The 24,686-nt window shown below is 36.8% G+C and overlaps 1 protein-coding gene across 4 annotated transcripts in view; it reads left to right on the top strand.

Annotated features, from left to right (window-relative positions):
- The window catches only part of Csmd1 (CUB and Sushi multiple domains 1), a 1,843,561-nt gene that overhangs the window by 995,968 nt on the left and 822,907 nt on the right, over positions 1-24,686 (top strand). For all 4 annotated transcript variants that reach the window (XM_045131039.1, XM_045131041.1, XM_045131040.1 and 1 more), the window contains one exon: positions 2,696-2,903. In XM_045131039.1, the coding sequence (XP_044986974.1) occupies positions 2,696-2,903 (208 nt within the window). The remainder of the gene's footprint in view (positions 1-2,695; positions 2,904-24,686) is intronic.

Genomic DNA, 24,686 nt, shown 5'->3' with positions numbered 1-24,686 from the left:
AGGTGTCGGGGGCCTCTGAGGCTCTGGCTCTCTGATTTGGTGGGAGTTGATTTTTCTCTGTGTTGGTCTCCTTCCCCTTTGTGCTGGTATCTGGTTCATCAGGAAAACATCACCCTTGCTTGTTTTGCCAATTTTCCTTAGTTTCAGTCGGGCCCCTTTTGAGGTATGATGGGGTGGCTCTCTCCTTAGGATCTGAATCTATCTAAAAAAGAGAAGCAGGTTCTCCAACGGAGAGTAAGTTAGCACCCATAAAATTGAGAAAACACTTACTTTTTTGATAGGGAGTTTAATAGGTGTAGGCCCTCTTGCACCCCATGATTGATGGTAGCTTGATATTGGAGAGTGGGCTTATGTTTGGATATGGTTCTGACTTGTTTCCCAGCTCCAGCTATGGGTCTCGTACCACTGAGGGGATCATTACTGACATTTTTAAACATGTACATGATGTATTTTATCTTATTTTTCCCAGTTACCCCTATTATCCTCTTTCAACCTATTAACATGACTACATGATTATGGGTATCAGATTATTTACCAAGAAATTGTCAACTTGCCAGGGGACAAACTACTGATGAACCTGACACCTCTTTCTCAGCAATAATTACCTGCCATCAGGTCCTTTGGAAGATGTGGGGATTCTTGTGCCCTTCTTCCATCAATGGTGGAGCATTTTCATGTTCAGTCTTGAGATGGAAACCTACAGCTGCTGTGAGTTTATATCTAGAAGATAGTATCACTATGGGTCTTATTTTTGTTTTTCAATGTAGGGCATATCTCTAGCCCAGTCTAACCTGAAATTCACTCTGTAGTCTCAAGGTGGCCTCTAACTCACCATTATCCTTCTGCCTCTGCCTCCCAAGTGCTGGAATTAAAGGCATGCACCACCATGATTAGCTCTACTATGATATATATATATATATATATATATATATATATATATATATATATATATATATATATATATAATTTTAACTGTCACTGAAAATATTTTCCGGCATCTCATATATATCAGTGATCTCTCTCTGTTTTAGCAAGATAGGAGCTTCTGTAAATCTGTCCTGCAAGCCAAAAACCTTAGGAGTAAATCAGTCATTAGAGTGTGAACTCTTAAGCATGGGGGTATTGATAATGGAAGTAGAAATGGCAGCAGAGATTGTGGAACTCAACCACTCTCATTTAAACATGTACAAAAGCGATATTTCTGAGGGGTGATGTCATTGTAGAGAGTAACACTATACCTATAGACATCACCATAGATATAGCAAATGTGGAAATACGAAAAATACTCTTGCTAGTCAATGCAAATCCACTGCATGGAACTTTTGAATAAGTATTCCATAAGAACTCCATAAACATCTCCCAAAGTTGGTCAGTGCTGCCAACATTTCTTAAAACTTTTATTTTTATTTACTTATTTGAGAGAGGGGGAGAGAGAGAGAATGGGCATGTTGGGGCCTTCTGCCACTGTAAACCAACTCCAGATATATATGCTCCCTTATACATATGGTTTACATGGGTCCTAGGGAATCAAACCGAGGTCCTTTGGCTTTACAGGCAAACACTTTAACCTCTAAGCCATCTCCCCATCCTGCTGCCAATGTTTTTGCAATGGAGGTGTGATGGCCAAAAGTGGAGGCACTACGAGTCTGTGCTTCAGTGGCAGTGGTACCCCCCGTCAGGACACAGTGCTTCACACATCCCCCAACCAGCTTGAGCATCTCTTCTAGTGAGAGATGTTTTCCAGAAGAATCCAACTAAGGTTGTCCTACATACTTGTAATGCATGTGTCTACAAGATTATGCATATACATATGCCTATTTCAAAGATGTTCAATCATAAACTGTGTTTCAGCTCATAGGTACCCATGGTAAAAATTTAGGATATTTTGATACTAGCACTTTTTGCTTGCATATGTAAGTGGTGTACAGGTATGTGTGCATGCATGCTTGCGTATGTGTGGGAACATATGTGTGCCTATATTTCAGAGAGTGGAGGCCAGAGATTGACACTGTGTATTTCATCATCACTTTCTACTTTATTGACTCAGACTGTTTCACTTGAGCCCAGAACTAACCAATTCAGGTAGTCTAGCAATTCAGGTTGCCCAGAAAATCCTATCACTGTATCCTCTCTATGCCTAGTCAGTGTGGGATTACAGGTGTGTGTCACCACAACAAGCATTTACGTGGCTGCTGGGAATCTGAACTCTAGTCTTTCTGGTAACATGGAACCATTTTATCTACTGAGCCATCTTTCCAGGTCCAATATCAATAATTTCCCCTCTGAAATTTTGGGAAATATGTTAGTTTGTTAATCCATAGTAAGTATAAACAGCCGACTCAATGATATTTTCTCCTCCATCTCCCTATGACGAGAATAGTTGCATTACTTTTCCCCAATAAACAGATCACTATGTATGTGCCAAACTTTGATTTCAAATTTATTCATTCTTATTCTAATCAAAGAAAGAGATATGATGTCATTATTTTTCACAAAGAAAATTCAGAAAAAAATGCAATTTAACTATGGCATTTTTATTGACATTTTCATTAGAACTACATTAGCAAATAACAAGGGATATTATTATGTTCTCTATTGCAGGTCCAGAAACTCTTTGCCTTTGGTCAAGAAGGAGACATTGTGGATATATTCATGTGTGAACATGTTCTCAGAGATTTTTTTCTTGTATTTCTAGCTGAAGGAGCTTGTGGAGGAACCTTGAGAGGAACCAGCAGCTCCATCTCCAGTCCTCATTTCCCCTCAGAATATGAAAACAACGCTGATTGCACTTGGACCATCCTTGCTGAACCGGGAGATACCATTGCTCTGGTCTTCACTGACTTTCAGCTGGAGGAAGGCTACGATTTCTTAGAGATCAGTGGCACAGAAGCACCTTCCATATGGTGAGTGATGGGAAGAGATCTGATCAGTGGGGGTGTTTGTACATCTCTAGGGAGAAATGATATATACCACTTGCTTTCATAGGGCATTTGCTGGCCAACATGAGTGTACATTTTTTGCCTTGCTACTCTGACTACCTAAAATGTCTTCTCTTCTGTGACTCATTTTAGTTTTAGTTTCTGTGAAATTTTGTCATCCAATGGAACCAGGGAGGTTATTTGTTGTTCACTTTCTGTCTGCCCTTATGTTTGACTCTTGAAGTCATCCAGGATACAGCAGAGGGAGACACTAGTTTTGACTTTAGCACCATTGTGAAACCACCTAAAAGGATGCACCTCTGGCTATTGATATTGGATACTCAAAAGAAGAGTTGTCAAAACTACAAACCAAATGCCTAAATAAAAACAAACTGTTATCACTACTGCAAAACCAATAAAACACATGGGTGTTCTGTTTTGGAGTATGGATAGGAAAATCAAAGGCCAACACAAGTATTCACTAGATGCATGGAAGGACCAGTCTTAGCTGTGTGTGGGCATGTAGACAAAAGAAACAGTAATTTATCAGTAAGGGTTTACAGATATCTCATGGTGTTTGTAGGAAGGTAGTTTTCACTAGTTCTACAGATGCAATTTAAAGAAAGAAAGAAAAGTATAGATATATAAAGGCTTGCTGTGTCTCTAAGTCACTTTTATCAGAACTTGATGTTGCTTTAGTTATTTAATGCACAGCACTTAAAGTTGCTTCAGGTTTTGAACTATGTGACAATTTGATAATTCATATAGTCATAGGAAATATTGGAAGGGAAAGTAGAATGAGCGACTGTAAATATTTTTATAGGTCCAAATTTTATTTCAGTACAGAAATTAGAAGGTAAAGGAAATAAATGTGAAAACTACTGTAAGTATGTCTTTTTAAAACTAATTATATTTGAATTGGATTTTACTATTTTCCAAAGCCAAAGTCCCATGTAGGTGGTTCATGTTTGTGGATATCTTTCTTCCTTGGCTTTTATTGCTATTATGTTGCATATTATGTCTGACTGGAACGAAAAATGCAACTGCACCTCTACTCCATGAACTTTGTATAAACTTTTATTCACCTTTCATCAGATGTTGAGATCATTCAGTATAGCCATTTGCTTATTTTAGACAAGTTTAACCTGAAGCCCTTGAGCATTTCTTGAGCTTATTATCCTTCTTGTGTTGTTAATGTCAGATCAGTAAAAATAAATGCTAACCTCAGACCTGAAGCCTGGCCCTGATTATACCCTGAGGCCTGTCAGCAACAACCCTATCTCCTTGTGAAACTCTGTTTGTAAATGAAGAGGCTATACTGAAAATAAAATCTCATTTTAAAATGTGATTTATAAGGGTTAGTTCCATGGTTCAATGTTTAGAAGTGTATGCTTACAAATCCTGCCACCCTGTGTTCAATTTCCCACACACACATGAAGCTGGGCAGGTATTCATTTGCAGTGGCAAGAGATCTTAGCACTTGGGGGTGCACAAAGAAATATGCAAATAAATAAAAATAATTGTAGAAGAATAAAAATATTCATTAAACATCTACTGAGCACCTATTCTTTGTCAGAGAGATGAATGATTTCAAATGCACCAAAAATTAAAATTCTATATTTTTATGGAAAATTACTGAAATAAAAAACATGGTGTGTGAATCTCAGAAATTACTTATTAATGTCAAATTTGAACAATTTAGAGATAATTAATGTTTACTGATAGATTTGTTGTCAGATTGGGACAGAGGTAGCAAGACAAATTAATTAATTAATTAATTAATTAATTAGTGTGTAGATTCTACAGATTGGTTTTCCCAAAGAAAGTCTATGTGAGGAAAGATAAGAACATCAGATGTCTATGCAAATACAAGTGAGTGAAATGTAGATGGGCAATGCCAGGACATGTTGCCAGAGAGATGCTGCATGACCTCAGAAAGAACCAAAGCAGCATATTCACACTTGTAGGGTTACCACTATGGCAGAGTGCCTTCACTGAGCTGAGTTTTGAGGTCAGAGGACATTATTTGGCTTAGACTTTTTTTTTCCATTTTATTACTCATTTTTGTTGAGTCATCCCCTGTTCTTCCCTCCTTTCTCTCCTCTCCCTTAAGATCTATCTCTACCTTCCCAGGAACTACTTTAATGGTAGACTTAAACAAGCTTGTGAAAAAGGTCTCACTGTCTTGAAGACATGTCCAATCTATAATGTCTAGTGTGGCCACCTCAACCTGAGAGCTAATAGTAGAGCAGAGGTCACTGTCAAGGAGAGGCTGGTAGCATGGTCTGCCTAGGAGATTTCAACAGGAAAACATTATCTAGCCTTTTGAGATTTCCTGTGATATTTTCTAGGAAAGTAGGTAGAAAAAGAAAAAATGCTTCATGGGATCTTTGAGCCTATGAACTTCTAGTGGGCACATCTTTCTGCCTATTGGTCAAACCCATTCTTTCTTTAAGACATTTAATATTTATTTATTTATTTATTCATTCTTTTTATTTATTATTATTTTTTTATGGTAGCATCTTACACTAGTGCAGAGTGACCTGGAATTCACTATGTAGACTGAGGCTGGCTTTGAATTTACAACAATCCTATTACCTTTGCTTCCCAAGTGCTGGGATTAAAGGTTTGCACCACCATGCCTGGTTCTAAACCCATCCTTATGATTAGCTTTTGCACTGCCTTTAATAGTTGTATTCCTACCTTCATCCTCATGATGGTGTATGGGACACTTTTGGCTATATGCAAAAGCTCTGGTGAAGTATATCTTACTGTTCAGAACTGTTCACACTTAATTTGCTACCATGGGTAGAATGTTAAACAATCAGTAGAGATCAGTATCAGTTGGCACTGCTGGACAGTTTTAGTACGTATATTCACCATGTTCCTCAAAAGTGTGTCACAGCTCTGAGCATGTAGCCCTGGAAAAGGGCAAAGCCCTTACGAAGAATCTTAGCTTGGTGACTTTTTTTCATCATAAGCCATGGGGAGGAAGCTAATGCAGGAAATAGAAGAAGGGATGGAGAGGAAGTCAGTGTTGGTAGAGAGGCTTTCTGAAGATTAATTCACCATTAAATGCTACATCAGCAGAGTGGCAGTGAGAGCAAAGGATTTTTATATTTATTTTTGGTGATATTTAGTGCTTATTGTGGCTACAAAAGGAATTATCTTGACATGGTCATATGTGGCACTATTTAAAATGGAACTCACACCATTCCACTATTCTTCAGTGAAGGCTGAAAAGGAAAAAAAAAAAAAAAAAAGATAAATTTCCTAAATAGCCATCAACTCTCCACATGAACACATTTAAAATACAAAATAGAATAATTTTCAAGCACACTTTCAAGATTTATACAAATGCATACTGTGTGGCTTATCTTTAAAAAGACCATTATTTCACCACAATTTTAGTGATGGGCTCTGAAATATTTAATGGCCTAAATTGGTATATTTACAAGATTTATCCATCCTACAATTGGAAGGAAAACACAGAGGAGGATGAATGTGACCTCTTCTCAATGCAAGGTTACACAGCAGAGACAAGAGGATGGGGCTAATGGCCTCAAGTGGAGTGAGAGCACACACACATGCAATTTTCCAATAATCTATTTTTAAAAGACATACTGTGCAGGGAAGGACAATCTACGAAGAATTGTTAGTAACAATAATAGGATTAGCTTTATTTTCATTAAATTTAAAGTGAAATTACCAATTTAGATGTGATTATTCTTCTCTCCCAATGTTGCTATGGCTATAGTAGTGGTAACATTAATGTAATAAATGATGCAATTTTCCAAACCTATAACAAATGTGGAGTAGGTCAGTGACTTTAGCCTAGTTACCTGTATGTATATTTTTAATGAGACTACATTTAATAAACAAAATCATGCTGGTTGGATTTTAAGTTTGTCCAGATTGGCTCCCTATCAATGCTTGAAGATAGGGCTGCCATTTCTAGTTCACTTTGTAGCAGGCTCTAGTAACTATGGCTTATGTTATAACTTAAAAATAAAAGCATAGCAGGAAAGCTCTTCTAGTCTTCTTTTACATCCTGACATTTTCTGATGGTGTAATCTGTAACTTGTAACTTTAAAAATTCCAATAATAAAACTTGAATTTATGTCAGAGTTAACCAGCTATGGTTTCCATGTTATAGCATAATGGCTGAAGAGATTAGAGATAAATTGCCTTGGTAGAAAATCTGGGAGAGCCACTTGCTTTCTGTATAATATGCATGGCTGGTCTCTCGACTAGCTTTATCTGTGTTACAGTGAATATGTGAAGCCTAGATGAGGGCAGGTGTAGAAGAATCAAGGGTTTCTTTGGAAACATCCTGCACCATGCCAAATGCCCGCCACTCAGACTGTGGAATACCAGGAACAACAGCCTTTCCAATAGCTTCTCCTGCCCTCCACATAATCCTTCATTACTGCATCAATGCACACTTTTAATCTCCACACAGAACCTGTTTGGATCTCATATTTTTATTCAGCTACATGTCACTATGTGGCAAGGTCATGTTGTCCGATGTTGGCCAGTGGGAACAAAGTTAACTAACATTTACAAGAGCATCTAGGTGCCAGGACTTATAGGACAAGACACAAAGATACATATCCTTCCTAGAGATCATCAGTGATGACCAACACATGGAAGAGCTTTGTCTCTTCTTTTCTGTACCCCCTTGCACCATCATAAAAGAAGAAAATCTGTTACTTTGTGCTTTAAGAGTAGAAAAGTTCTACTGCAGTCAGCAAGAGCACCTGGCCCAAGCATGGCCATCCTCCATGGGGCAACTACATTGTAACTGCATTGTAGTTTTACCCCATTAACCCAGCACAATTTCATTATTCAATCACTCTAATCAGTAGCTAGCTAAAACTAAAACAAGACTTCAGGAAAACTAGAGCAGCAAGTGAGCCTCAAAGAAATCATGAAGGGTCAATTACTGCCTATGTTTATTCAACTCATCACTTAATTGATAACTGACTTGGTGTATATTTGAGTCCTAAGTAGGAAGGTTATAGAGCTCACAGTGAGCAATAGAGGCCCTGAAACCCACCCTTTCCCTTAGTTGCCCAAAGCCCAAAGAGGTGAGCCATTCAGTCCCTCATGTAGTATTTTAACTGCTGATTCTGAATTCATTTTGCAGAACATTTGTAAAACAGCACAGAGTTGCTACCTGCCTGCAACCTAGTACCCTCTAATTGTTTTGTAATTTTAAAGGAGAGGAAGGATATGAGAGAGCAATTGTGGCAGGGGATAAAGTCAATAATAGCATAACACATATATACATGTATGATAATTTCACAAATGAAAATTAATGGAAAAAGGAAACACACAAAAAATATGTGCATTTAAGTTGACATTATTAGTTAAATTTCACTGCTATAATCACACTACCATTGAGGGCCCACAGTGCCAATTCTGTGTTAGACAACTTTGGGTAAGACAAAAACTCATTTATTTCTGAACTCAGTGTCATAATGTCTGTATTAAGGTTTTATTTCTTATTTTATACCTTCTCTTTGAATGACGAATATCTATTTTTTCTCTTTGTTCTGGAAGTTTGCACAATCTCATGGAGGAATGGTTAGGAGAATAAAGTAATTTTGAGTAATCCAAGACTTCAGCAATAATATGAGAATTTATCACTAGTTCCATCTCGTGGTCACAAAGCCATCAATGTTGATAGGTTCTTTAAGGGAGTGGTGGCCCAGAGCAGTGGTATTTCCCAGTATTGAATACATAAAATAAAAAAAAAAAATACCTGCATTGTTCTGAATTAAGTCTCTTCAGAGAATTATAGTTAATATTTCTAATCCAATGTAAATATCATAGTCATGCTCTATAGTTAAGGAAATCATTACTCTATGCCTGGTCAGTGCATATGCGTCTTTTTTTTTTTTTTTTGAGCACTTTGAATCCATTTTTGGTCTACTTCATGGATATAGAATCCGAAGACACTAAAGACCACTGTGTCCATCCTCTCACTGTGCCTCTCAAACTGTGATGCAGGTGGGGCTATCTGGGAATTTGTTTCAAGTGCAGATTTGTTTCAGGTCTCTGGGAAAATTCACTTCTCTGACTAGAGTCTAGGTATTGAGGATATGCCTGTCATGACATGGTCCAAATAGAGGTGCTCAGGGTCCCTGTGGGGGTGCAGATAATGGGCAATTATAGAACACATGTCATAACTACTTTTTATAAAATGACTTTGTTTCTTCAAAGTTGAGTATCATTTCAGTGACTATGCTATTGTAGTCCTTGACTTCATTAAAATATTTCAGATTATTTCTAATAGGCTTCTGGAGCATCATGGTGCTGATTCTGATTAGGTTAAGATGAGAGTTTCACATATGGGCTTCACAATACCCCTTGCATCTCTGCATAGAAATTCTGAATTTATCAGCTAATCCAGCTAAGATATGAGGCAAATCACTAAGAATGAGAGCTGGAACCAAAAAGCAAAGAAAAAAATGACTATATCTTGTCAGTGTCCTACATGTGAATGCATGTGAACATTTTATAGTTAACGGTTTTGTGATGGAAGAAAAAATAAATTTAACTCTTTTGAAGAATGTTTAGGTAAAAGACAGAATAAGGAAGGTCCTGTGCCTCAGGCTTCTCAGTGGGTCCGGAATGACTGTGAGTGGGACTCCAAAAGGTCAAGCGGAAGGAATTGCAGTATGCAATGATTAGGAAGCATTTCTAAGGTAGGATGTCAAGTGTCCTTGAAAGGAGTTTGGGGTTTAGTTCAAGCTCTAATGTTTCTCATGGTCAGAGGCTGAGCCCCATTCACAGTTACCTTCCTTCTATTTTATACTTCAGTTAGGTTATAGATAACTCAAATACAAATGTCAGTGTCTTCTCATATTGTCAACCCATGCTCTGTGTGTGTGACTTACACATTGACTAAGAATGCCCAAGTATGCTCAGGAATCTGCATGTTAACCAACATCCAGGGAAAGTTTCCCCTGGACTTTCTGGGCGGGGAGATAATTATAGAGACAAAATGGAAGTACTTAACTAAACAAGGGAGCAGCAAATTCTTTGTTCCCTTCCTTCAAGCTCAGCCCCTCTTCCCATCATAGAGTAGACAGTGTATGATGGAAAGTCTATGTGGACTCTTCATACAATGCCTCTTACATGAGACCAGGGTCTCATGATCACTATGCTGAAATTCCTTAGGATGTGTTGTATGGGTGGGATCTAGATGTAAGGAAATTCAAAACAGAACTCAGAGGAACTATGGTGAGGAAAGAGAGAGAGCTCGAGAGAGAGACCTCTGTCTTCATGTGGTATCCAGTTAAAGCAGAGAAACTGTGAAGATACAGTTAGAATCAAAACTATGTAAATAAAATTCACAAATCAAGTTTATGTAGAATCATTTGATCTATCCAATGTCATCCATTGTCAGAGATCATGATAAGTTGGGGACGAAAATAATATTTAATGTACAGATGTATCCAAGATAGAATCTCAGTAGCCAGGAAGTTCATGAATTCTCCATGGATATAGTTGAGATTGCTGACAGTGGTGTAGGGTGTTTAGTGAATAGGAATGAAAAGCTCTAAAAAGAAATGAAGTGACCAAAGTCATGTTCATGCTGTCTAACTGTGGCATGTCTGTGATGCTAGCATGTTTATAGTGGTGATTCTATTGCAAAGTGGGCTCTCTGTGTGTGTGTGTGTGTGTGTGTGTGTGTGTGTGTGTGTGTGTGTGTGAGACAGAGAGAAAAAAGAGAGAGAGACTGGACAATAAGGTATCAAGAGTTTATTTACTTTGTATTTTAAAAAAGCCAAAATAATATGCTTTACATCCCAAATGAACGGAAATAAATATTTCTGTTTCAAGAAATAATTTATTCTCAGCATATTTCTTGTTGAACATGGTGGGGGTTTCCTTACACACAAAGTGGGACTTTAGGTTATAACACCTCAATACTTCATGCACACTTTCTAATTTACCACACATTGCTTAAAGGGACTGTATTATCTACTCCCACCCATCACGCCTTATCTGGAAACACAGGAGCTGAAGTGTACTTTTTCATGACAAGGCCCACCTAAGGAACATAACAGCTACAGTGCTTTCACAGTTAATAATGTGACCATAGTGAAGAAAAGGTGCACAGAGCTACCGTGGGACAAGTTATTCTTCCTAAATCTGAATAAGCCCCTTTCCAGAAAGCTCATCAAATTCCAATTTGTGTTATCTTGAAAGGCTAAACTTGAAATAAAGGCCCATTTTCTAAACAGACTTGAAAGTTTCCATTTAAGCTTCTCTTCCTAATTTCTCTCATAGATCCACTAGATCTTGCTTGTTATTTTCTCTCTCTGTATAAGCACTTATGCACATGTAGATGTACATATCTGTATTTCTATCTATCTATCTATCTATCTATCTATCTATCTATCTATCTATCTATCATCTATCTATCTATTGACACACACATACCTGTAAATATGTATCACATACACTTATAAAACATATATGCATATACAAAAATATATCTATATTTGTAAAAAGTGTGTATATATCATATATATCTGTATAGCACAACATTGTATACAAATGTATCTATATATCACACTACATGTGTACACATGTGTCTATGTACAACACCGAATATACACATGTATCTATGTAGTACACCATGTATACATACATGTATCTGTATAGCACAGAGTGTACATAGCAGACATTGAGTCTTGACCCAATGAGTCATTTTGTCAATGTGTACAAAGTGTTGGAAGTGTTTTCAAAGCAAACCTTGAGCTATATTTTTTCATATTTGAATAGGAAAGCAATGTTTTGTCCTTGTCTATAATATTTTCTTTGTTTATCTCACTAAGACATGAAAATGTTTTATTTAGAGCCAGGATTCAAAGCCACCTAATTATTATGGAATGCCATAGTGGATTACTGAATTACACATTAATGTTTCTCTGTCCAGGCTTATCAACACAGAGCAATGGGTACTGAACACATTCGGAACTATAAGTCTATATAGAAAAATGATGACCTAGGTGCAGTCAGAGTTTTCTATTTGCACCTGGCTGGAATTATATTCAGAGAACTGGCTACTTGTATGGCATTTCGGAGGGACTCTAATATGCCATTTGATGTTACATATGCCTCTGGTGCTGCAAAGCAGTTTTTCTTCATTGCTTGGGATGTATATACCATGTGCTGTCAGATGGTTTCCTGGCCTGAATTTTCTGGGTACCTCTGACTGTCCCATCACAGCATGCCAAGGTCCCATAGGGAGACTTCAGCATCCCAAAAACATGTAATCATGTAACTTGTGATAATACTCTCTTCATGACCCATGGCATAACAAATTACCAGGTGGTCAGAGAATTTATAAAAGAAAGAAAAGAGAAGTGTTGAGAATATAAAATTGCTTTCCATAGACAGAGTTCATATCCTGGGTCAGCTTCCTATTTCACATATGATATGTCTTTTTTCCCAGTAATGAACATGTTGTTTTAAACATGGACATAAATATCAGAATATGTGTGATCACTTAGATGGATGGATATTCTAGGGAAATGACCCAGAAGACTTGGATCAAGGGCTTAGTGTCAGCACCTGTCACAAAGTGTTATGAAGAACTACTGACTTTTGGAACCCCTTCTCTTTATCTGCAAAATGCATACTACTCCATCAACCTGGGACATCATGATAAAAGGGGCAGGAAGGGTTCGTGTTCATGCTGTATCTTCCTGGGCTGGAGTGGACACATGACACTGGTTATCACTGCTCCTCATGATCCTTGGCAGTCTCTATTATCTTTCCTGTTCTCTTTCTCACTCATCAGCTCCTTGCTGGTTATGATTCCTCCAGAAGTCACTTCCTTTCTCACAATCTCTTTATCTTCCAGGATGTCACAGCATCTTATCTTGTGATCTGTCCTCTCTGGGTAAAATTTGATGCACATAAACTTACAGTTTTCTTTCTTAACATTATGTCTTAATTCTTGACACACTTCTACATAGATGTACCAGATCTCCATAGCATCCAAATCAGTCTCTCTTATGGAAAATTTAATGATACTATGAATATAGATAGGAGTTATGATTTATGAGCAGATCACTGCCCTGTTAACCAGGTGTTAGGTCATTTACTCTTCTTCAACATTTCACTATTATTGTCCTCACTTTAAGATGATAAAATAAAGGTGTAGAAATATCATACATTATGCAGCATCATACATGCATGCCCTTAAGCTAGGACTGAACTCCAAGCACATTAACTTGGAGCTCGGTTTGTGGTTATTTTACATCATGTTATATGAAGGGTAGTGCCTCATCTAAAGTGGGTGGATCCTAGCACGGAGTGTCATCCTCCAAATGACTCACTAAAAATGAAGCTCAGTCAACAATTGTCTCCTTCTGACTTTTCAAAGCAAGGACAGGTAGGGCAGAGATTCTCTGTGCCACATTTATAGAATGCATTTCAGTGTTCCTTAGAGTGCTATTAGAGTCAGAGAAAGAAATTATAACATGATACCTAAGTAAAATCTGATTTGGTGGGAAAATTACTGGTCTAACTTGCCAGCTTTAAAGTGGAAAGTCTGAGTGTAGTTATGTTATGGTGCATAGGTAGGCCACATGACATTTTTAATCTGGAGAAAGCTTAAGTGTTGATTCTGAATTCTTGCACTACACACCAGTCAGTGCAACTCACAAGCTTTCTGTCTGTTGTCTGTCTCCTGACATGTCAGCATGGGTATGGAGGGACACCACTGACCACTTAGCACTCACCCCATCCTGTGAGTTAAATACAGATTTGCTGTCCATAGTATTCCCGTCATTACTGACATTGGTACACCATACATTAGTCATTGTGTTAGACTCTATCAGTGCCAGAGAATTAGGATACCCTTCAGTCTACCTCAGGGAAGGTGATGTCCTGAGTTTCTGAGCTAACATGTTCTATACACTATAGAGATTCTACTGTGCTTGTGTCTGCAAGTGGTTAAACCTTTTTTTTTTTTTTCCACAGATGGAATAAGGACACAGGCAGTGTATTTATCTACAAAGTAGTGTCTTGCTGGCCCTGGTATATCTCATATTACTGTGAACATCTGGAGGGAAACTTTTGTGGCCCCAGTGTTGCACATTGTTATCTTTTTTTTAAAAAAAATTTATGTTTTCTAATTGTTGTAAAGTGCAAGCTTCAAGGAGGCACCTACAGTGGGATGCGTGGCTCTAATCAGTCTGACAGGAGCTCCCTTTTTCCTACTGATATCAGAGTGTTCAGTTACTGATCATTAGACCATAGCTGGCTAAGAACAATTCCAAAGCCACTGTGTGGATGGTGAGAGATACAGAATGACCACATGTTCCATTCAAATCACTCCTTCAAATATGCCTCCACCTATTCATTAGCCCCTAGCAGGGCCTTCTTCTTTCAGATTATTTGCCAAATCCGTGTGTGTGTGTGTGTTTCAGGCCACATTGTAGAATGTATTAAAATATTTAAATTGCCAATACATTCATGGGTTTCTTGCAATAATGCCTTTATTGGAAGGTAGGCTCCAAGAGAATATAAAGAATATGAGCTGAATAAATCTATGAATTATGAATATTTTATAAATGAGATTTTAAAAAAAATGGAATGAGAGCAGTGTATGAGCAGTTGCTTGAGTAAAATGTATGACTAGGGATGTGACTGAGTTTCCCTTTCTGTTTCACCACAGCCTGTTTCAGAGAAAGTCCCTAGCAGCCCAGAGCACTGCTAATTCCATCACAGGGAATATGTCACTAAAGATGTTCACCTTAGAAATGGAGGACTTAGGTTGTCAAAGCTTACTGAGCTTTTGCTATACTTCCAGTATGTCCTTGATTCATAACAGCTCTTTGGATGGTGGAAATGCCTGGCACAGAAGTTCAAGTTTATACCTTTTTGTATAGACCTCCCTACAGCATAGTTTTTTTTAGGGTGAGGTACAACAGTACCATGAAAAAAATATCACCTCCACACAGTTCTGTGGTAGGGCATGATTGCAATGAGCCACTCATCCATTAGCATTCTCTAATTTTCAAAATTTATGCATAACATTTTATTATGCTTAAAATTATTTCAAAATATGCAGGAATTGAAATTTAAAAACAGAAGACAGAAAATTAATTAATTTAAATGGAGATTAAAAGAATGTTGGAAGCAAAAAATAATGTTTAATTTTTAATTTCCAGTAATCCATGGCAAGAAGAAAATGTTGGCCATTTGCTTTGTTCTCATCAGCAGACAGTAAAGGCTTCCAAATTTCCCTTAAGAGTGGCACTTTTCTTTCTTAGCACTAAATTTGAAAATAAAATTTAAACTGAGATTTTATGAGTCACAGAGTAATAAAAAATGTTTGATGTTCTGAACTGCAGAATGAAAAATTATAAAAGAAATTTACCTGAAAGTGGTTTTCCTCTAGGATTTTTTAAAGTGAAACCCACGTTCATCCAAGACAATTCTGAAAGGATGTAAAAAGATTAGAACAACAGCAGCCATATAATCAAAAGCTCTCTACATCTCTCCCTCCAGCAAGGTTGGTTCAGTGTCCTCTGGTTTTGGTTCTTGTACTGGGTCACCCAAAATTGGACAGAATCTCTCTTCAGGGGACTCTAGTTGGGCTGGACCCTGATATCTGAAACATGTTGTATAGTAGCAAGAATGAATAAGAATCATATTAGCTGACTTCAGTGTAAGGGATTAAAATGTCACTTTACTTGGGGACCTCAAGAGCACTTTCATCATTAAACTTTAATTTGCAAGTTTTGAAATAAAGATATTATAACAAAGGGTCTGAAACAGAAATCCAGATGGAGACAAAATAAAAGAGGTGATTGTGAACTTACTGTGTATTACACAAAGAATGAACATTTGATAACCTTCCACAATTTACCTTGACCCTCAACACCTTCACCCCCACATACAGATCTTGTTTCAAACTTGGTGCTTTGTTGGGGAGATGGCTCAGTGCTTAAAAGTCACTCACTTGCCAACTTGGAGATTAGTCTGGAAGTTTGCAAAATATCAGACTAGTTAGAATGAAATTTACTTGTGAAATGGGAATAATGTTTAAACTAATGTTACAGAATGTCAGTATGTATTAGAGGCTGAGTTGGAATTCACCTACAAAGACCCCCTGTGGGTCATTGTACTTGACTCAGGCCCCCAGTACATGAAAACTATCTCTCCCCACTGAGATGATGCTCTATCTAATCACTAACTGTGCTTGTGTGAGAGGTGCCTATTCTGATTATTTGTGAGACTACTTTGGCAGTCTTATTTTTTGTTAAAAAAAAGGTATTTTTTTGTGTGTATAAAGTGGGTAATTAAGGCTAAAAAAATAGTAACATGTTCATCTTGATTATAATTGTGAGGATAATTCACACATATGTCCATTGTCCTTTCCTTATAACAAGTGGCTATACCCTAAAACCAGATTCTAAGAAAAAGGCTATTTTTAAGCCATCATAAATAAATAAGTGTTTCCTGCTATGGTGCAAGGAGAAAGTCAGACAAACTTGGGTCCAATGCCCTACTTGCTTCCTGGGGCGATTCTGTGGATGGACCTGGGTAATTTTGTTTCCATTTCTCTGAGACTCATCCACCTGGGACATGTTTATTTTGACCGCATTCTGTAGTCATCACTAACCTACTTTTTTTTGTCAATTTAGTGCTTTCTGTAGCTTATTTTCTTTTCAAACAAAACTAGAATATATATCCACATTATAGCAAAAGCCCTGAATGATAAAGGATCAATAGAAGGAAAGAAGAAAGGTTTTCACTTAGTAAAAAAGCGTGAGGGTACAGAAGTGCAGATGAATCTGGAGCAGGGGAAGGGGTCTCTAGTGCATACATCACACTGATGCTTCAAAGAACATGTTACGGACATGTTGCCTCCAAGAGGAAGAAAGCATGCAAGAGTAGAAATTGAGGAGGTGCAAATCAGGATTTCATGTTTGGGATACTGACACAGAGACTGCTCTTGACCTCAGTCGTTGTCCATCCTAAGGAGTAGATCGAGGACTTGGCATGATCTAAAGTTACATTCATGTAAGATGGAGGAGAAAACAATATATCCAAAAAGAACATTTTAGGACATAGGACAAACATTTAAATAAAGAGACAATACAGAATCAAATACATATATGTAATGTATGTGCATACACACTTATGATGACTTGCTCATATATAGTAAAATAAGTAATATGTATTTAATTTTCTAGTTAACACATTTAATAAAAGTAAAACATAATATACAATGATTAAAAAAGTAGTTATTTTTAATCAGACTCATAAAGGCCCAGAAAGATATGATGAAATGGAACATTTATAGATTGATTTGGCAAGACACTGAAATATGTGTAATGCCCTCTTACTGTAAATCTTAGTCCTGAAAAGCTGATCTCAAGAAATTAATTTCAATCATTGAATATTACCCTATACATAAAAAGGTTATTAAAACATTATAAAGAATTAAAGGCAAATACTGGTGTAGTATGTCTAGTTTGTGGAGAATAGATGTTGATATCTTAGAAACAATGTCTCCTTAGTCACATGCTTATTGATGTAGTGCCTTGATAGCCACCTGCCTGGGTCTTTAAAAACAGCTGACACAGTGAGGTACCTCCAGCATCTCAGGTTTATAGTTTATTTCCCTACTCTAGAGCCCTGGGAAAGTACAGCACAGTGCAATGGACAAAGTCACAGACATTCACTAGGCATGTGACCTTCTGTAGATACTTCAGGCTTTGGGGACCCATACTCAGGTCTATAGAAAACTGCTTCTCTTCTTGTGCAGAGTCTGTGGGTTAGTAGACAGTAGGCAAATGTTTTGCAGCAATGGATTTTCAAGACATTGCTGTGCATTTATCACAGATGAGAGATGTTGGTGCATTTACTCATGAATCCTGCCTTGCTTGCTGACTGTAATCCACAGTGGTTCTGATAGCATATCTTCACCTGGAGACAACTGAGTTAGTAAGCACCAGGGGAACACTAGCTTGGATGCATCCCCACACTCGTAGAAACACTCAGATTGAAAACAACCAATCATCTTCTTCAGCACTGCAGTGCCTACCTTCCCACCTTCTTAGAAATGAGGGGAGCTTGTGGCTGTCTGAGGAGAAAAGAAATCAGAATTAGCTCTCACAGGTGAAAGGAATTCAAAATGATCAGCTGAAATAATGTTAAAATCTTTTAAAATAATGAAATCATTACCTAAGTGATTAAAAATTAAACACAACTTCCATTTTTTTTTTAAGTCTTAGGTTATACTTCACTACTAGGGTGTGTCTGCTCTACAGTTAATGAGCTTTTTCCATGACATTCTTACCAGAATCAGACAAAGAACTCTGGCATATCAAACATAGATCTCTATCAGTGCACACTGAATAAATAACCGCCATTCACTGACAGATTAAATGAGAAAAATCACTCTTAAGAAAGAGTGTTCATCTATTTCGAAGCAGTATAAATTTAATATTGTTTTATTATTAAAGTAACAAAGGTGAACAATAACTCATAGTCTGCAGAAACAATGTTTTTATATAAAAATATAAAAGTTCTTTTATAAATGAATCATCATATTACTGCCTTCTCATCATCTGTTGTTTCCCTCTTGGTGTCTTATCTGCAATCATAGCTCATACTCACTGTCACACCCCTTTATTTACATACATACAAATATTCAAACTGAGGGTCCTTATTTGAGAGAAAACATGATATTTTGTCTCCCTAGACTTGTGTTACCTCATTTAGTATATCCTTTTCTTTCATTCCATCCATTTTTCCTCAAAATATGACTCCATTTCTCTTTAGAGCTGAGTAAAGCTGCATTGTGTATATGCCATATGTTTTCACCATTCTGATATCAGGTGATGGACATGTTGCTACTTCCTGTGCAATTACTACTGGGCCCAGGTAGATGTGGTAGAGGTGAGTAGTCTTGTGGTGGGCAATTGGCTATCCTCTTGTCTTACTGATGGATGTTAGCTCACCTCCATTTTCTCTGCCATCTGTAAAATAAAACAAGTTCTCCAACCAAGAGTAAGAACAGTTTGGGTTAAAGAGGGTATGGAAAGTTATTTGAGAGCTGATGATTGGATATGTAAGACCACTCTTTTTCTCCAGAGACCAGTGGGAGTTTTTCCCTGATGTCTGGGTTTTCTGATCATGGGATTATGACTTGGTCTCTAGTTCCAGATACAAGTTCTCTCCAACTGAGCATGCCTCATAACCAATGAGAGAACAGCTGGTGACATGCAGAGGCTCAGTGCTACTATTTTGCCAGTGTGCGCTTCTTGTCCAGATGGCCCCTGCAGACTATGAAATATTTAGCTTTTTGAGAAACACTCACACTAATTTTCATAGTGGCTATATCATTGTATGCTCCCAACAAAAGTGATTAAGTGTGATCAAATTATACTGGTGACTGCTTGGTCATGATTTATAATCTTTTTCTTTACTTTTTTGCATGCAATGTAATTAGTGGCATTCATAGCTGTTAAATCGATCATTTTCCAGATGTTCCTGCATCAGGACCATCAAGTACCCTGTAAGCCTACTGGGGTCTTGTTCATGAATCACTTCCTAAAGCTCTGAGCCGAGGTAAAGGATCTTTATTATGTGGGAAAAGTTCTCTATACCAGTTAACAGAGGGAGAGTCATGCCACTGTTGATTGTTCCTTTGTTTTATAATGAATTTTCACATGGTTTGTAACTAAATCCCAACAAATGTTTAAAAAATGTCATGTCCAATTTAACTTACATCTGAAAAATTAATGGACTGTTACTATTTTGCAATTGATGTCCCTAAACCTCCAAAAATTATAGTGAGCAACAAAGGAGAAAGAAGCTAAGAGTACAGTTAACCATGTTCCTCTGCAGACACCAAGAAAATGAAACAAAATGTTCACGTGTATCAACAAAATTACAAGTGCATGGAGAATCAGTAATGTCTGCCCGATCAGAGTTAAGGAGAGTGGATGGAGGCACAGGGCCTGTTCTCTCCACACAAGCACCAGCTTAACAGCTGAGTAATGCACACTGTTCAAAGAAAAAAAAAAAAAAAAACAAAAAAACAGGCAAATACTGAAGAACATAATCGAGCTTCCTAACAGCACTGCTGTTGGTAATAAATTTGCAGGCTGCCTCATTCCATTTACCATTTATCATACACCAAAGTGCATTTCCACAGTCATTCTATATAGCACATATGCGTCTGATTTTATGAATACTGATACATGTTACAATATTCAACCTTTGTGAACACAATGAGAGATGCATTTTTCTGCCTTTTATAAACACTGAATAAAGATCATGAATAAGATGGAATGTTTTAGGGTCCCACATGATCATATAGCTCCAGGGTTCTTCCCATGGTGTACTAAAACTGTTGGAAGCAGTTTCAACGTGTTGATCTTTGATGCTTCTTCTCCACTGTCAACCCAACTGGATTCATCAAGAAGACACACCTCTGGGTATGTCTGTGAAGGAGTCTCTGGAGAGGCGTTTAAAGAAACTAGTAAACCATCATTTTCATTAGTAGTTAAAAATTACTCCTTGGAAACAAGAAAATTCTTCTATAAATTCATGATATCCTTTTTGTTGTTGTTGTTGTTGTTGTTGTTATTTTCTTTTCATCTAGCTTTGGTACACCCTAACGTAGAGAATTTACTCACATAAGTATAAATGTTATTCCACATAATTTTCTAATTTGCATGACTGTTTACTCTTTTATAAATTTACATTATTAGTTATGTGTCTCACATATAAATAAGCATAGCAATTGTTTTTCATTTATTTATTTATGAGAAGGAGGGACAGGGCATGGGGGAGAGAATGAGCATGCCAGGGCCTCCAGCCACTTCAAACAAGCGAACTTCAGATGCATGCACTACCACATGTATCTGCCTTGTGTGGATTCTGGTTCCTTAGGTTTCACAGGCAAGCATCTAAGCTACTAAGCCATCCCTCTAGCCCCTGTATAGCATTTTTAAATCATTAAAATGGTTACCTTTTAGGGGCTGGAGAGATGGCTTAGCAGTTAAACGCTTGCCTATGAAGCCTAAGGACCCCAGTTCGAGGCTCGATTCTCCAGCACCCACATTAGCCAGATGCACAAGGGGGCGCACGCATCTGGAGTTCGTTGTAGTGGCTGGAGGCCCTGGTGCACCCATTCTCTCTCTCTCTCTCTGTCACTCTCAAATAAATAAATAAAAATGAACAAAAAATACTTTTAAAAAATGGTTACCTTTTAGGTTTGCAGAAATGAGTGAAAAGTAACTATTCTTAAGCAAAATATGAAATTATAAGTAAAATTTCAAAATAGATATTTCATCTTAAAAATTGGAAAAAAAAATAGCCATTGGCATTTTGGGTGGAGAACATGCTGGGGTTTTAAGAGACATCTTGAAATTTTTCCAAATCAAGAAAATTTCACTAACAGCTTTATTAAACACCATATAGCCTTAGCTAATTTTAAATTTAATCTTGGTAAAATATGACTTTTCATTGCAAATGTGCTATAAGTAGTTGTTCATGAATGAGTGAGTTGCTGACATATTAGTGTTGCATTTATATTGCAGTATATTATTAATTCTTTCAACAAATACTTATTAAATATTTTATAAGCAAGAATTATAATAGAAATTGTAGAGTATAATTAGTTGTGAAACAAATTTTAAATATTTTGAGAATAGTAGATAATTACTAGGAATATTTTCATTATTATCACCTGATACTTTTATTTTACTATGTTTTAATATATTGTATGATATTATTTGCATAGTTATTTTGAGGATTCTGATCCTACTTAATCTGCAAATAATATACTTATTTTGCCTGCTATTAAAAATAGTGTCGGGCTGGAGAGATGGCTTAGCGGTTAAGCACTTGCCTGTGAAGCCTAAGGACCCCGGTTCGAGGCTCAGTTCCCCAGGTCCCACGTTAGCCAGATGCACAAGGGGGTGCACGCGTCTGGAGTTCGTTTGCAGAGGCTGGAAGCCCTGGCGCGCCCATTCTCTCTCTCTCCCTCTACCTGTCTTTCTCTCTGTGTCTGTCGCTCTCAAATAAATAAATAATTAATTAAAAAAAATATATATATATATATAAATAGTGTCTGGGCTGGAGAGATGGCTTAGCAGTTAAGCGCTTGCCTATAAAGCCTAAGAACACCGGTTCAAGCTTGATTTCCTAGGACCCACTTTAGCCAGATTCGTTTGCAGTGGCTGGAAGCCCTGGCACGCCCACTCTCCTCTTTCTCTCTCTGTCCCTCTCAAATAAATAAATAAAAATAAACAAAACAAATAATGTCTGGGGGCTGAAGAGATGGTTTAGCAGTTAAGACATTTGCCTGAAAGCCACAGGATTCCAGATTGATTCTCCAGGACCCATGTAAGCCAGATGGACAAGGGGGCACATGCATCTGGAGCTCCTTTGCAGGGGCTGGAGGCCCAAGTGCATCCTCTCTCTCCCCCTCTCTCTCTCTCTTTCTCCTCTTTCTCTCAAATTAATAAACAATATATATTTAAAAAATAATGTATTATATCGCTTCCTGTGACTAAGACAAATGTGTGAGGAACAAGCAAATGAAAAAATAAAAGCATACATGATTTAAATACACATCTACCATATTTCTAACACCAGCAAATCTTTTTTAGGAAGTATACCCTGACATTGGAATTTGGGCTAGAACCAGTGTATGTTCATTAACTCATACTCAGATGCATACACAAACAAAGATATATGTTAATTACATCAAAGGTCATGTAAATTTCTTGGAACTAGATATCTTATCCAAATTATAGCCAAAAGGTAGGCTTGTACAAGTATATCAGTTCAATTTCCACTGATCCTGGGAACTGATGAAGTGCATTCTATCACATCCATATTGTTACCCAAGTCAGGCAAGGGTCAGTAACACAAGCTTCTTCTTCTTCCTTCCCCCACCCTGTATTCCCTCCCTCCCTCTCCCTCCTTCCTTCTATCCTATTTTTCCTTCTTTCTCTTCTTCTTTGGAACAAAAAAAAATATATATATATGTATATATGTATATATATGTATATATATGTATATATATGTATATATATATGTATATATATGTATATATATATGTATATATGTATATATATGTATATATATATGTATATATATGTATATATATATGTATATATGTATATATATTTGTATTTGTATTTATATTTATATTTATATTTATATTTATATTTATATTTATATTTATATTTATATTTATATTTATATTTATATTTATATTTATATTTATATTTATATTTATATTTATATTTATATTTATATATGTATGTATGCATGGTTTCATTTTTTCCCCAACCGAAAATGATTTTTGTTATTTTTTTACTTGTAAAAAATAAACTTTAAGAACTATTTCACATATCTAAAAGAATTTTAATGTTTTCTACACACCATGCAACTAGATATGATTATGACAGATAACAACAAGAAATAAAGAAAAAAATCTATTTAAAAAATATCCATCAAGTCCAGGCAGAAGGAGTGCGATTAGCTAGTATTTAAACCCAGAGCATGTGAACAATTTTTATAAGGTGCACAGGACAGATTCGATGATTTCACACTTGCCTCGGAGCAACTTTGTGCAGAATCATTTTGTATGTTTTCAGGCAAACCAGGGGTTCATTAGGATTTTATTTCCATAAGTTATCAGCTGCATATAAAATAGACTCACATGAGTTAGAGCGCTTAAATAACAGAACATTTATCGATAAGAGTTATTAAGATCTCATCAGTAAACATCCCTATAAGAGAAAATATTTTAAGGTGCTAGTCTACATAAATGAAGTATTTTAGGTTGTGAATAATGTTTATATTATCTTTTATTCTTTATTTTATTTCATTTTTCTATTTTGTCTCTTAGTCTTTTCCTGTCTATGAGTTTTTTATTTGTTATTTTATACAATTATGAAATAAATATCACCTGTATATGTATTCAAATATAGTTTTTAATGTTTATTATTATTCACAACATATTTTGTATGGATAAATCATGTGTTGGTACCCTCTTTGTCCTCGGCCCTGGCCCCATTCCATTGGGGTCCCGCCTCAATTGGATTGCAGGTATTCTCCTTGGGGTTGTAGTTTATGCATTGTGGAAGCAGCATTCAGTTATTTATTTATTTTTTTTTTGTGGGGGGTGGAGGAAATGCCTTTGGGCATGATGTCTCAACCTGTTTCTCTTACAATCTTTTTGCCCTTCTTTGGCAAAATTCCCTGAGCTGTGATGGATGAGTTTTAAATCTGTTTCAGTGATGAGCTCTTAAGGGCCTCTGGATCTCTGCTTTGGTAGGTGTTGAGTATCCTCAGGGTCTGCCTCCTACACCCTGGCACTGATTATCAAGTTCAACATGGAAGCAGCCCTCATGCTCGTCTCATTTCCTCTGTGGTTTCAGCTGTGGGTTGGCTGAAGTGAGAGGGGTAGGTTATCACCTCTAGTCGTGCTACCCTCGTGCACATGCGCCCTCCACAGCAGGGAATCCCAATAGTATTTCTGTAAAATATCTGCTGGGATTCACATATACATATATATGTTTAATATTTTAATTGGAGTTGTGTACATAGTCACACAGTTACTGCTTAAAAAATCTTATTTGTGAAATTCATGCCAACACTAGTTATAATAAGTTACTATTTTTTGTTTTACTATTATATATGAAATGAAACACAATGCCTGGGTAAGACAATTAAGTCTTCTTACAGATACAAATA

Source organism: Jaculus jaculus, chromosome 12 (genome assembly GCF_020740685.1).
Source record: "Jaculus jaculus isolate mJacJac1 chromosome 12, mJacJac1.mat.Y.cur, whole genome shotgun sequence".
NCBI classification, from domain to species: Eukaryota; Metazoa; Chordata; class Mammalia; order Rodentia; family Dipodidae; genus Jaculus; species Jaculus jaculus.
Note: the sequence above shows the minus strand (reverse complement) of the source record. Positions and strands in the feature narration are given on the sequence as shown.